This window comes from Podarcis raffonei, chromosome 8, assembly GCF_027172205.1.
Source record: "Podarcis raffonei isolate rPodRaf1 chromosome 8, rPodRaf1.pri, whole genome shotgun sequence".
Classification (NCBI taxonomy): Eukaryota; Metazoa; Chordata; class Lepidosauria; order Squamata; family Lacertidae; genus Podarcis; species Podarcis raffonei.
The window spans coordinates 81,800,457-81,813,265 of NC_070609.1; the positions used below are offsets into that span (position 1 = coordinate 81,800,457).

Below are 12,809 nucleotides of genomic sequence, written 5' to 3' on the forward strand. Positions count from 1 at the left end.
AGGGGAAGCGAGGAAGTCACTTAACAATGTAAACAAGTGTAATTTTCAATAAGGCTATGATTTATGTTTGTTTTGTCTTATGTGTTTGTTTGTTGATGATGTTGTGAAAACCAAAAAAAAATTGGGGGGGGGACACACAATTTTAATAGAGGCTGAGTGGCAGGAAGGTAAAGGATCGCTGGACAGTTAATAATAATAATTTATTATTTCTACCCCACCCATCTGGCTGGGTTTCCCCAGCCACTCTGGGTGGCTTCCAACAGAATATTAAAATACAATAACCTATTAAACATTAAAAGCTTCCCTAAACAGGGCTGCCTTCAGATGTCTTCTAAAAGTTTGGTAGTTGTTTTTCTCTTTGACATCTGATGGGAGGGCGTTCCACAGGGCGGGGGCCACTACCGAGAAGGCCCTCTGCCTGGTTCCCTGTAACTTGGCTTCTCGCAGTGAGGGAACTGCGAGAAGGCCCTCGGTGCTGGACCAGTGTCCAGGCAGAACAGTGGAGGTGGAGACGCTCCTTCAGGTATACTGGACCGAGGCCGTTTAGGGCTTTAATGGTCAGCACCAACACATTGTGCTCGGAAACGTACTGGGAGCCAGGTTAAGTCCCGTCGAAAGCAACTACGGGGTTGCAGCGCTCATCTCGCTTTCAGGCTGAGGGAGCCGGTGTTTGTCCGCAGACAGCTTTCTGGGTCATGTGGCCAACAGGACTAAACCGCTTCTGGTGCAACACGGGACACCGTGACGGAAGCCAGAGCACACAGAAACACCGTTTACCTTCCCACCGCTGCAGTACCTATTTATCTACTTGCACTGATGTGCTTTCGAACTGCTAGGCTGACAGAAGCTGGGATAGAGCAACGGGAACTCACCCCATCACGCAGATTTGAACCGCTGACCTTGTGATCAACAAGCCCAAGAGGCTCTGTCGTTTAGACCACAGCGCCACCCGCTCCCTCTCCCAGTACTATCCAGGTGTAGCTCAAGGCTTCTTCCTGCTGCAGGTGCTGCTGCCGCCACCCTCCTCCCTGGAGCCTTCAGTCTCTGCTGCAAACTGGGCAGCAGAGAACCGGTGCTGGTCAGTTTGTCCCAGGCTGGCTGGCTGTTAGCGAGGGTGGCCTTTTCTTACTGTTGGGAAGCACAGTTGCTCCAAATGCAGTTAGATTGCATTTGTTCAAAACTCTGCTTTATATTTAAATCAAAAAATTGGAGAAGAGGAGGCTAACGGGTGATATGATAGCCATGTTCAAATATATAAAAGGATGTCACATAGAGGAGGGAGAAAGGTTGTTTTCTGCTGCTCCAGAGAAGCGGACACGGAGCAATGGATCCAAACTACAAGAAAGAAGATTCCACCTAAACATTAGGAAGAACTTCCTGACCGTAAGAGCTGTTCGACAGTGGAATTTGCTGCCAAGGAGTGTGGTGGAGTCTCCTTCTTTGGAGGTCTTTAAGCAGAGGCTTGACAACCATATGTCAGGAGTGCTCTGATGGTGTTTCCTGCTTGGCAGGGGGTTGGACTCGATGGCCCTTGTGGTCTCTTCCAACTCTATGATTCTATAAAACACCCAGACTGAAAACAAAAGTAAATTGCAGAGTCATGCATTTTCAGGATTCAGAAGCTACTTCTGGTTCTCCCCCCTTCAAAAAAAATGTGTGCCCTATCTCATCACTGAGCAAGTTTCTTTAGGTTATTCAGGTACTCCATGACAAAGACATTCCAGAAGATGCAACTTGCCCCTCTTTGCTCATATGTGTCTTCACATTCTCTGTACACATCCCTCTCATTGCCTGTTGCAGCTAATTGTCGTTGTTCTTATTTATTTCCCACCTTTCCCCCCAAGTTGGGATTCAAGGCCGCTCCCAAATTATTTTCAAGAAAACAACTATCACTGGAAGGTGAGGCTGCTTTATTTCAGAAAACAAAATTCAAGTACAGCAATCTTTCGTTGGGAGACCAGAAACAAGTCACAGTGGCAGTAAGCATGTTTGAGAGACGTCCAGAAAGGAACTGACACGTGGATTCTGTAAGAGTTCATTCAGGGGCTGCTCACTCTTCCTTCTCTTCCTCCAAGAGGCATCTGCTTCCCCTTGCCCACCCCCAAAATCCTGATCCCCACCCACCAGGCCCTGGTCCCTCGATCCTGAGGACTTCAGGTCTCCAAATGTTGTGTGTACTCAGCGCCTGCACTGCTTGGGGCCACCGCCTTGGAAGAGGGGTGGGCTCCCTAGTCCTTCCGCTGGGAGACCCTCAATCCGATTTCTCCTTCTCCTTCATGTGGAGGAACACGATGCTGAACAGGAAGAGGCCCACCATCATGGAGAAGGCGCTGGCGTAGTAGGGGTACGCAGAGGGGATGAATCGCTCGTACTGCGTGTGCTGGAGGGGACGCACCGATACCTGGCAAAGGCGGGAGATAGCAGGGCAAGGTGTGAGGCGGCTTCTCAGGAGCCACCCAGACGCACGGGTGGGGAGTTCTGCCTCCCACCTTGTGGGCAACAAGCAGCCTTCTTACAAAGCAGAGAAAAACAACTATCGAGTCAAATATTTAATCACTATCATTAATAAATGTATCCAGCTCCTCTATTAAAAGCAAACAGAGCGGACTGCACAATAATCATTAAAGGCCTGTGGTGTTAGGAGGACTGGGGAGTGATTCTGCCCCTCTTAAAGGGCAATTGCAATGAAAAGCCAAAACTGCCCTGAATCATTCTCAGCTCACTGAGTTCCTCCAACGAGAGCCCTGTCTGGGAGCCCCTCATCTAACATTACCGAAGGGAAAGGGGTCAGGATAGCTCTTTGGTGGCCCAGGCACTGTGGGCCAGAGATGGGGAATCTGCAAGCACTGGCCATGCCAGCTGGGGTTGCCTATTTAACATAAGAACCACCACCTGCTGGATCAGGCCAGTGGCCCATCTAGTCCAGCATTCTGTTCTTACAAGTGGCCGACCAGATGCCGGTGGGAAACCAGCAAGCACAATTTGAGCACAAGAACAACTCTCCCCTTCTGTGGTTTCCAGCCATTATCTTCTAATGGGCTTGTCTTTTTACTGTTAGCTAGCTTGAGAGATCAGGGACCCCAAAATTTACAGGAGACACCATCCATGGTATCTTTCTACCCGGCTCTTGGGCCAGAAGCTCCTTCCTTGCCCAGGCCAAGGCTCTTCTTACCTGGGTGGAGGAGTATAGGTGGGTGTAGCCCAGCCGGTTGTAGTCCACTTTGAACTGGAAGACTCCATAGACGTCGGGCAGCTTGAACTGGACACTGTACTTGCCTCCTAGGAGCCAAACACATTTCAGGGGGGCTCAGGCCAACTTGTGGTCAACATGCAAAGAAAGTGAAGGAGTCCCCCTCCTTCCCCTGTGCATTTCAACAACCTATCCTAACTCCTGTCATTCTGACCTGGAAGCGTAATAGTTTCTGTGGCTCCGGTGGTCACACTACCTTTAATCCAGTAGAATTTGTGTCCTTTATACAGTTGGGAACTGGAGGTTGCCTCCCAAATAGGAAATTCAAGCTCTGCTCAGAGCACACCTGCTGAAATTCATGGACCTAAGTGGGTCATGCCTCGAGTAGGACTAGCACTGGCTGCAACTCTCAGCCCCAGCGAAAATTCTCTGCACATATCCCTCTCACTGGCTGTTGCAACTAGTTGCTGTTATTTTTATTCTATTTCTTTATATCCCACCTTTCTCCTAAGTTGGGATTCAAGGCAGCTTACAATGTTATGAAATGCAAAGTAAGAAAAGCAAACTAGTTGTAAGACAGTAATTCAAATACAGTCATACCTCGACTTACAGACGCTTCAGTTTGCGTTTTTTCGGGTTGTGGACCGCCGAAACCCAGAAGTACTGGAACAGGTTACTTCCGGGTTTCGGCGGCCGTGCATGCACAGAAGCACTAAATTGCGCTTTGTGCATATGCGCCAAATCGCAACCTGCGCATGCGCAGATGCACCGCTGCGGGTTGCGAATGTGCATCCTGCACGGATCACGTTTGTAACCCGAGTGTCCGCTGTATAAACAAACCACATTTAGAACCAGCAATTAAGATCCAGTTCGCCCTGACAGCAGCCCATCAATCAACACCATCTGCACTTTAGCTTTCAAAGGCCTGTCTGAACAATAAGGTGTCAGCATGCTGACAGAAGAATAGGAGGGAGCCAGTCTAACCTCTCTTGGAGGGGGGTGGAATTCCACAATCAGGGAGCAGCCACTGAAAAGGCTCTCCCTCTTTTTCTTTCTCTCTCTTGTGTCACCACCAGGTGTGCCTCACATGTTTTTGGGACTGAGTTAAGGTGCTCAACCTGAGGATCTTAGCAGCTGGGTAGGTTCAGACAGTATAGGTGGCAGGTCTCTCAATGCGTATCGGAATTTCTCATCACCATCCAACATCACTATGACAATTTCTTTTTGTTAACGTGGAGGTGTTGGGATACTGCAAGCCTGGGTCATAACAGACTGCAAACCTGCATACAAACTACTCACCTCAGGCCAGAAATGAATCTTTTCTAGAAAGTAACAGAGGTGGTTTCACCTCTCCCCCACTCCTAGGTCACAGTGGAGGGGGCGTGAAGGAATACAGGCAAATGGGGACAGCAGAAATTCTGAAATTTTCAAGGGGCTGATAATGCACGACTGAGAAAACAGAACCAGCTTACCATTCCTCTTGAGGAAAGTTCTCACAAACGGGTCGATGCGGACAAATTCGAGCTGGATATCATCGCCATCAAAGGGGACCCACTTCCCATCAGAGAGCTTCTCAATTACGATACTGTATTCCTGAGAGAGAGGCGGGAGCGAGTGTCATCGGCCGGCTAAAAAGGCATGTGCAGACTGTGAAGGGAACTCTTAAGCTGTGGCTGCAAAGGATGGTTTAAAAATCTCACCACCAGGTCTGTGACGGTGTAGGCACTAGGGGGCGCAATCTCCCCCACCCGGTGGTGGGACACCTCTCCCACGCGAAGGACGCCTTCCTCCTTGAACACCCAGCGCGACAAAGCCATGGCCAGCTCGTAGTTCCCCGTCTGGGAGTACCTGAGAAGAGGAAGCCAAGGAACGAGAGTTAACATTTGCTCAAGGGATGTTGCATATCCACAGAAATTCAACTCCAGTACAGGAAGATTAATCAGCGTTATTTGCATGGCAGATCAAGCACGGTCTGCATCGACTTTTGCCAACCTAGAGACTTCCAGGTGTTTCGGACTACAAACCTAGCTGGGGTGGTGGGTGCCAGTTGGCATTTCTTAGTACAGTACAGAAAATATTGATCTGATGTGTAGAGATCTTTCCTATTCTAATTAATTCAAGAGGGTTCTGGAAGCTTCCCTGTGTGAAAGAAGCAAGCAGGAGGTTACTGATGTTTGGGTTATTCCTTCCGGGAAGCCGAGTACAGCTGGTTTAAACTGCTTCTGTTATCTCTTTCTGTCAAGGTCATGCTGCCTATATGAGTTTCACCCTCTCTTTTTTTGATCTGGTGTGGTGTTCCGTACATAGTGTTACGGTTTAGGTCTTACTATAAGCTATTGTAAGGTTTAAGTTAAGTCTGCTGCAACTGGATTTCTTATGGACAGTCCCAATCCTGAATGTATTGGATTTGTGACCATTATGCTCATTTGCCTTCAGTAGCAGTAAAGCTCTGCTGGATGAAATGCCTCTGGTCTATTTTTTGGGAATCCTGCAGTGTATTTAAGTTTTTACTCTGCTAACTATACATTGGAATCTACTCTGGAACAATACTGAGTAGAATTTCAGCGACAAAAAAACTGCAGACCTAAACACCTGGGGTCTCTAGGTTGGAGAAGGCTGATCTGCATCAGTTATGCAGTGGAGAAGCTTCCTGCATGAGCTATAGAGACTATGCTCTGCGTCCCAGTAATAGACCCATCTGCCTGGGGCACGGGAGAGACATTTTCAGTGGTAGCATGCCGATTACGTCACATCCCACCCCCACCCCCCACACCTGATGGCTTTTAGCCACCTCACAAAATACCTTTCTTATTCCAGCAGCTGTTTAATCTTTTGGTTGCCGGTGCTTTTATGCTTTCATGCTGTACGGACTTTATCCTCTACTCTGGATTAACTGGCAGGAAAATGTTAGCTATTTCCAATAGCGTTCCAATGGTTACTTGAGGGCTCGTTCTCATGTACCGATGTAAACCGCCCTCAATGTCTCTTTTGAGGATGTAAATTTCCTAACACGGGAGACCAGGGTTCAAATCCCCCCACTTGACCACGAAGCTCACCGGGTGACCTGGGGCCAGACATTGCCTCTCAGCCTAACCTACCTCCCAGGGATGTTGTGAGGATTAAATGAGGAGGGGGAGAACTATGTATACCACTTTAAGCAACTGGGGGGGGGGGAGTGAAGTAATAAATAAAATAGAATTGTCTCTGTCAAAGGACATGGGCTCTGTCCCTGCTCAGGCATACAGAAGGTGGGCATCGTTTGGAACACAAGAATGGAGTGGAAACCCGACTGTACCTTTGGGAGCCAGGGGTAGCTTTCTGCACAGCAGAGTTGAAGAAGGCATCGCTGAAGAAATCCAGGGAACCACTGAAGACAACACGGGCATTATTCCGGGCCTGGAGACCCGCAATCAGGAGCGTGTTCTTCCCAACAGCATGAGGGTACTAAGGGAGCAAAATGTCTGGTCAGTGCAGGTGAACCATTTTTCTGAGATGATGCCAATTGCCAACAGTGGCAGACTTTGGGCTCTCAAATTTCAGGTGTCCTGTGCTCCGTCCTACAGCATTGTTTTGGCGCCCCCTGCAGTCCCCAACCAAAAGGAAAGCAATTGGAGCCTGGCACCAAGGTACTTTTTGTCAGCAGGTTTTTAAAAAAGGCAAGCCCCCCCTTCATGTCATACCTGTGTGATGGGTTTGTCAGGAAAGAAGGAGTAAGAGGTTGAGGAGCCAGTCAGGATATCTAGAACCAAAGGGTTGTCAGGATCAGCCACCATCCTGGAGGGGGAAAAAAAAGTTGTGAAGATTGCCGACAGCGGGGGAGAAGTTTCCTTCCAAGACTCAGTTCAAAATGCCCATGCGCCCCTCCAGGTGAGAGCCCCCAAATATTAATAATGTATTTATGGAAAGCACTTGGTGCAAGACCCAACGCTGTCTTGAAAGAAGGCTCTTCTCTCTATGCTTAGGATTTAAAATGCAGTGAAGATAAAGAAAAACCATGGGAGGTATCCACTGCTAGTCCTACTTGGAGCAACCCCATTGAAATTTATGGACAACAGGACTAACTTGGGCCAATTCATTTGAGTGGGTCTACTGAGAATGACTTGGCTGCAGAAAGCCCCATGAGCTGGGAGTGTAGCAAAGTAGTTGCCAAATTTTCTTGTTGTCTAGATGAAGACATAGTCTCTTCACTCAGTAAACTGGCCAAGAGCACCAGCTCCTATAGCTGTGGCCAAACACAACCCTCGTGTTGCAGAAGACTCACCCAACTCCCCGAAAGAGGATGGGGTTCAGAGGCTTCTTCCCCACAATAGTCGGAGCCTTCAGGAGGTTCTCAGAATCTGCCACGATGAGGGTGTGCTGCAAAGAGACCGCAGTTAAAACCTTTTGGGGACTGCCAACTCTACAGGCAGGTTCAGCCAATGCTTCATCAAATGACAATGTGGCTAACATTTTGCCTTAGAAGAAGAAGCCACAATCCTTTGCCCGCTAGCCCCAACTCTGCCTTTCTGCCCTCTCCAACTTTCTCTGCAACACACAGAAAGCTGCATTTGGATGGCTATAGCTCAGCACCATCAACCAAGATATGCAAAAGCATCTGCATTACAAGGGCAGCCCCTTCACACACAGCACAATTCAACTAAGTAGTCTCCATATAGCTGCATTTCATGAGTCGGACATTTACAGTTACTAGCCAGAATATTTAACCATAGTTTGAACCATATTTTGGATACTGGCTTGTTCTGATGCTGGTAGCCGGAGTTTCCAGGTTCCCCATAAAACAGGAAAAAATGGTTAACCACAGTTCTCCTCATTTCATTCATTTCACTGCAAATGGAGGAAAGAGAAGAGGCTGCAAAAGTTGAGAACGTAGCCAGTGGCTGCTGGCATTCCATTTCCATGTTGGGGCCGAAAGTAGATTCGTCTGATCAATTAACTGGTAAATTGGCATATGTTATTTGTTTTTCAAATATACATGTAGATGTTGTAGCAAGCACCATCTTGGAAGCAGCTTTCCCTCCTCTGTGGAAGTGAAGAGGCTGTTGCCTTTTCTAAGATGCTGGCGGCCACCTGCAGCCTTTGTAAGAGCTTAATGGTTAACACAAGCAATTGTTTCAAAACAACTAAATATTTACTGCCTAGAAGAAAGCCGGTCTACCCAGCACTTTGCATCCTGCTGTTTACCTGACCCAGATCAGAGACATCGTAGTTGTGATGGTCAATGACAGCTGTCTTCTCCTCATCAAATTCTATGCCACATTCACTTCCCAGCTCTCGAAGGGGATCGCCTAAGAATTGTCAACATTGTACTTGTTTAGAAAAAGGGGAGCTGTTTATAATTAAAGCCACAAGTAGCCTGGCATCTACTTAGGTGATACACACACAAATCACTCTCCAAGTACGAAAAAATATTCTATGCATAGAAAAAGAGGGTGGAAGTGCTCACAAATGTTTACTTAACTCTGTTCAAGATACCAGCTTCCAAACAGATGCAAAGGAAGGGGGGAAAATCATGCCACCTTCAAAGATGACAGCAGACAGAAACAGACCCTTTTGCTTTCCTTTGAGAAAATGGCTATATAGAGAGAAAAGGTGCTAATGGAAGAGCCATAAAGAAGTTGAGGCACCCTGGGTTTGTTGTTTCTTAAATCTATACCCATTCATCACTCAGGTAAAAGTAGTAAGTCAGCTTCTGCCAACCTGGTGCCCTCCCTTTGCAACTCCCATCAGCTCCAGTCAGCACAGCTGACAATACCAGTCCAAAACACCTAGAGGGTATTGGGTTGGCAAAGTTTGGCTTAGGAGGTCAATTATCCAGCTAAATAGCAAAAGGTTCAACACATTTACAGTTAGCATTCACACTTTAAGGTGGTTAGAAAGAGTACTTTTGTCCTGTATTTCCTATTTAATTTACAGTGGTACCCAGAATTCCAGGACTGCTGTAGCCAAAGGAATTCTAGGCACAGGCGGCTCAACCGAACTACAAAAAATGGCTGATCAACGAGAAGTTCCTCGTTCATGGTGGGGGTAGGGAGAAGCTCTCTTTCAAGTCAAAGGCTTGGATAAAGTTCATTTTACTGACCAATATCTGAACTGGCGGCCACAAGGACGCTCCCCCCTCCATCGATGAAAGCAGCAATCGTCTCCACATTGATGTTGCCTCCAAAATCTGAAACGAAGGGCCAATGATGTTTAAACATGTCAAAGCAAAAGCTATATTTGCAAGGAGCAGTTTGCAGGAGGGATAATATCTGCAGAGGTAGGTGAAGCAGCTGGACTTCAGGGCTGCACACCACAAATGACTGACTTCCAGCTGCCAACATCCACCCCCAAAACTCATTTTTAAAAACATAAATGTTTTTCTAGCAAAAAGCAACATGCAGTTGTATTTATCCATGTATTCAACCAGTAACAACTCATCCTCACCTGCTTACAATATGCAAAGTGTCATGCCTATTGAAAGGGTGACAGAAAGAAATGCCTTCCACCTCCAACCAAAAAACCCTCAAATGAAGACCATTACCTACTCAACAGGTGAAATATAAGAAAAAAGCAAAACAGGTGCAGAAAGCAAAACAGAATAATGACACACAAGTATTATTTATACAATAAGCACTGAACAGTTCAAGGAAATAAAGCTCGAACAAACTTTGTGGTCTTCACTTCTGAATAAACACAGCATAGGGTTGCACTGCAAACTTCTCTACATTGCTTCATTTCTGTCTTACCTTCTACAGATGGGGAGAAGATAATCAGGTTGTCATACAGGAACTCTCCATATTTAATGAGAGACAACCCAGGGTCATCTGCAGTCCTGAAGGTGAGATCAAAGCCCCTATCTAGATTTAGAAGTGCGGGAGAAAATAAGGGACTTGTAATATTCCCAAGCACAAAGAGAAATTCAGGAACCAGTAAAGTTCTAGGTCCACTAGACATTGCTAAAAGACTGATGGGCAAATCAGGGAGTTCCAAATTCCCATTTTGCCTCTGCTGGGTAATATTAGCTGGCCTGAAACAACCCTCACGGTGCCTCTTCTATTCCCCTTGTTTGCAAGCGGAATAGAAGCCCAATACCTGCCCCACAGAATTATTCACGCCAATTGTTCATTTATCCTAAAAGCATTTATAAACCATAAAACATAAAATCTCTTGAGCTGCCTAAAATGAGCTTGAGGGTTATGTTATTAAATAACCAAGTTATTACTTGGAAAAGCCTGGGAATAAGAACAAATCATGTCCTACTCACGCTTCAACCAACCAACACTGCCTTCCACTCCTAACCCTCTAAAGCAGGCTTAGGCAAACTCCAGCCCTCCAGATGTTTGGGACTACAATTCCCATCATCCCTAGCTAACAAGACCAGTGGTCAGGGATGATGGGAATTGTAGTCCCAAACACCTCGAGGGCTGGAGTTTGCCTATGCCTGCTCTAAAACTGAGGCGAAGAGTCAGATGTAGCCCACCAGGCTTCCCTCAAGGCCACATCCCACATTAGCTCTGCACCCTCCTTTGAATGTTTTCTATTAATTTCTTTTTTGCTTTTATAACTCACCAAGGAGCTCAGACTGGGATACGCGGCTCTACGTCTCATCCTTTCATCCCCTCAACTCCCCTGCAAGGTAGGTTCGGCTAAGGATGACCAACTGGCCCGACATCAGCCAGTGAGTTTCATGGCTGAGTGGCGGTGGGGATTTGAGTGCTTGTCCCGGTCTAACACTCTAACCACTGTGCCACACTGGAACGTGTGGTGGGACTCTGATAACAGCTCCCACTCCCCTGAATGGAGGATAGAGAGGTGCGTGTGTGAGAATCTGTGCATATACATACAGCCTAGTGGTGTAATGATTCAGAGTGCAGGACCTTCGGAAAGGCGACACTCCGAATCCCTGGCTCAGCCATGAAACTCACTTGCAGGTGGGCAGTCACAGTCTCACAGGGTTGTTGTGGGGATGAAATGAGGAATAAGAGAACCATGTGCGCCATCCTTGATAAATGTAATAAATATTTAATGTAAGTTACAGGGAACTGACACTAAGGACCTCCTGGCAGTTCCCTCACTACAAGAAGTGAAGTTACAGGGAACTAGGCAGAAGGCCTTCTCGGTAGTGGCACCCGCCCTGTGGAAGGCCCTCCCACCAGATGTCAAAAAGAAAAATAACTACCAAACTTTTAGAAGACACCTGAAGGCAGCCCTGTTTAGGGAAGCTTTTAATGTTTAATAGGTTATTGTATTTTAGTGTTTCTGTTGGAACCCAGCAAGATGGGCGGGGTATAAATAATAATAGTAATTAGTCACCGTCCAAAGCTAGGAATTCCACGTGTCGACACACACACACCTCGCTGGCATGTCCCTTCTGGGAGGCTGCCTTGAAGGGAATGCTGCCCTGGCGCTGGAAAAGGCTCCCACCCCAACCCCCGACCCCGTCTGCTCTAAAGCGCTCCCCGCTCCCGGGCCAGACCTGCCAGGCTGCGCATGAAGAGCGAGTGCGTGTCCTTCAGGTTCATGTTCTCCAGCAGCACCAGCGTGCGGGTCCCGCCTCCCCCGGCCGCCGCCTCCCGCGCCAGGCATAGGAGCACCAGCGCCGCCGCTAGAGAAGCTGCCATCGACCTCCGCCGGTGCAGCCCGGGAGCTCCACGCACTGTAGCCGCCATCTTGCCTTCTCCAACTCTCCGAGCGACGCGGAAGCGAACTCCGCCGCAGCCGCCAATCAGCGGACGCCGCCCTCTCAGGGAAGGCGGGCGCCCAAGCGTCTCCCAGCCAACCAGCAGCAGGCGACGGGGCAACGTGGTGCGCGCGGGGGCGAGTGCCCGCCCTGCCTTCCCCCTTGAGCCAATCGGAGACAGACAACTCTCGACACGGCCGAGCCTTTCTGCCGTTGCTCCCCGCGGTCGGATCTGCCAGTCTGAGTTCGGCCCTTGGCGGAAGCCAATCACATCTTCTCTTTTGCTGCTGGTATCCAATCAAGCATGAGCGCAGCCATGGCTAATACAGCGCGGAGCTGAGTGATTGTTGCTAGGCAACTGAGGCATCTAGGCCTTAATGGCCGCCATTGATTTTGAAAACTAACGTTTTAAAGGTCTTCTCCTCCCAGTCACGTTTTATTGCCATTTCCCAACACACTCACACACACAAACGACAGCTAAAATTTAATCATTTTGGATTGCAAATATATTTTTCATAACATTTATATATAAACATATTTAAAATATAGGTTATGTATTCATATATTGGCATGCTCACAAATATTTCCCCCCAAAAAAAATATTTCTTTCAAAATATTCTGGCAGGAGCAGGTACATAAACCCCCATAAGGAAAACAAGGGATTGTAACCAACTAAATTCTACTGAGAGTAGACCCATTTAAATTATGTACATTAACTTTGAGTAGGACCAACATTGGACACAACCCAAGGAACATAAACAAGCAGCATTAAGTGGGAAAGAGGGTGTTGACTTAACTGACCTGCAAGAGCTAAAAACCACTTGCAGAATTTTGTTTAGATTAAACCTGGTGTTATCTCTGACCTCTCAAATGCTCAGTTAATTTGTTTTGTTTTTAAGATAAGTGGCAAGAATCTGGAAAACCAATGTTCTAATTGAAGGAGCATTTATTGTCTGAGCT

General features: G+C 47.5%; 1 protein-coding gene across 1 annotated transcript; it reads right to left on the minus strand.

Moving 5' to 3' along the window:
- Positions 1-1,889: 1,889 nt before the first annotated feature.
- Positions 1,890-11,879, minus strand: DDOST (dolichyl-diphosphooligosaccharide--protein glycosyltransferase non-catalytic subunit). The gene is made up of 11 exons (XM_053401145.1): positions 11,646-11,879; positions 9,916-10,026; positions 9,270-9,356; positions 8,372-8,475; positions 7,452-7,546; positions 6,871-6,964; positions 6,486-6,634; positions 4,891-5,038; positions 4,663-4,783; positions 3,173-3,279; positions 1,890-2,401 (listed from the first exon to the last, which is right to left on the minus strand). The coding sequence occupies exons 1-11, from the start codon at positions 11,836-11,838 to the stop codon at positions 2,252-2,254; spliced, it is 1,359 nt and encodes a 452-aa protein (XP_053257120.1). The 5' UTR covers positions 11,839-11,879; the 3' UTR covers positions 1,890-2,251.
- Between the last annotated feature and the right edge of the window lie 930 nt (positions 11,880-12,809).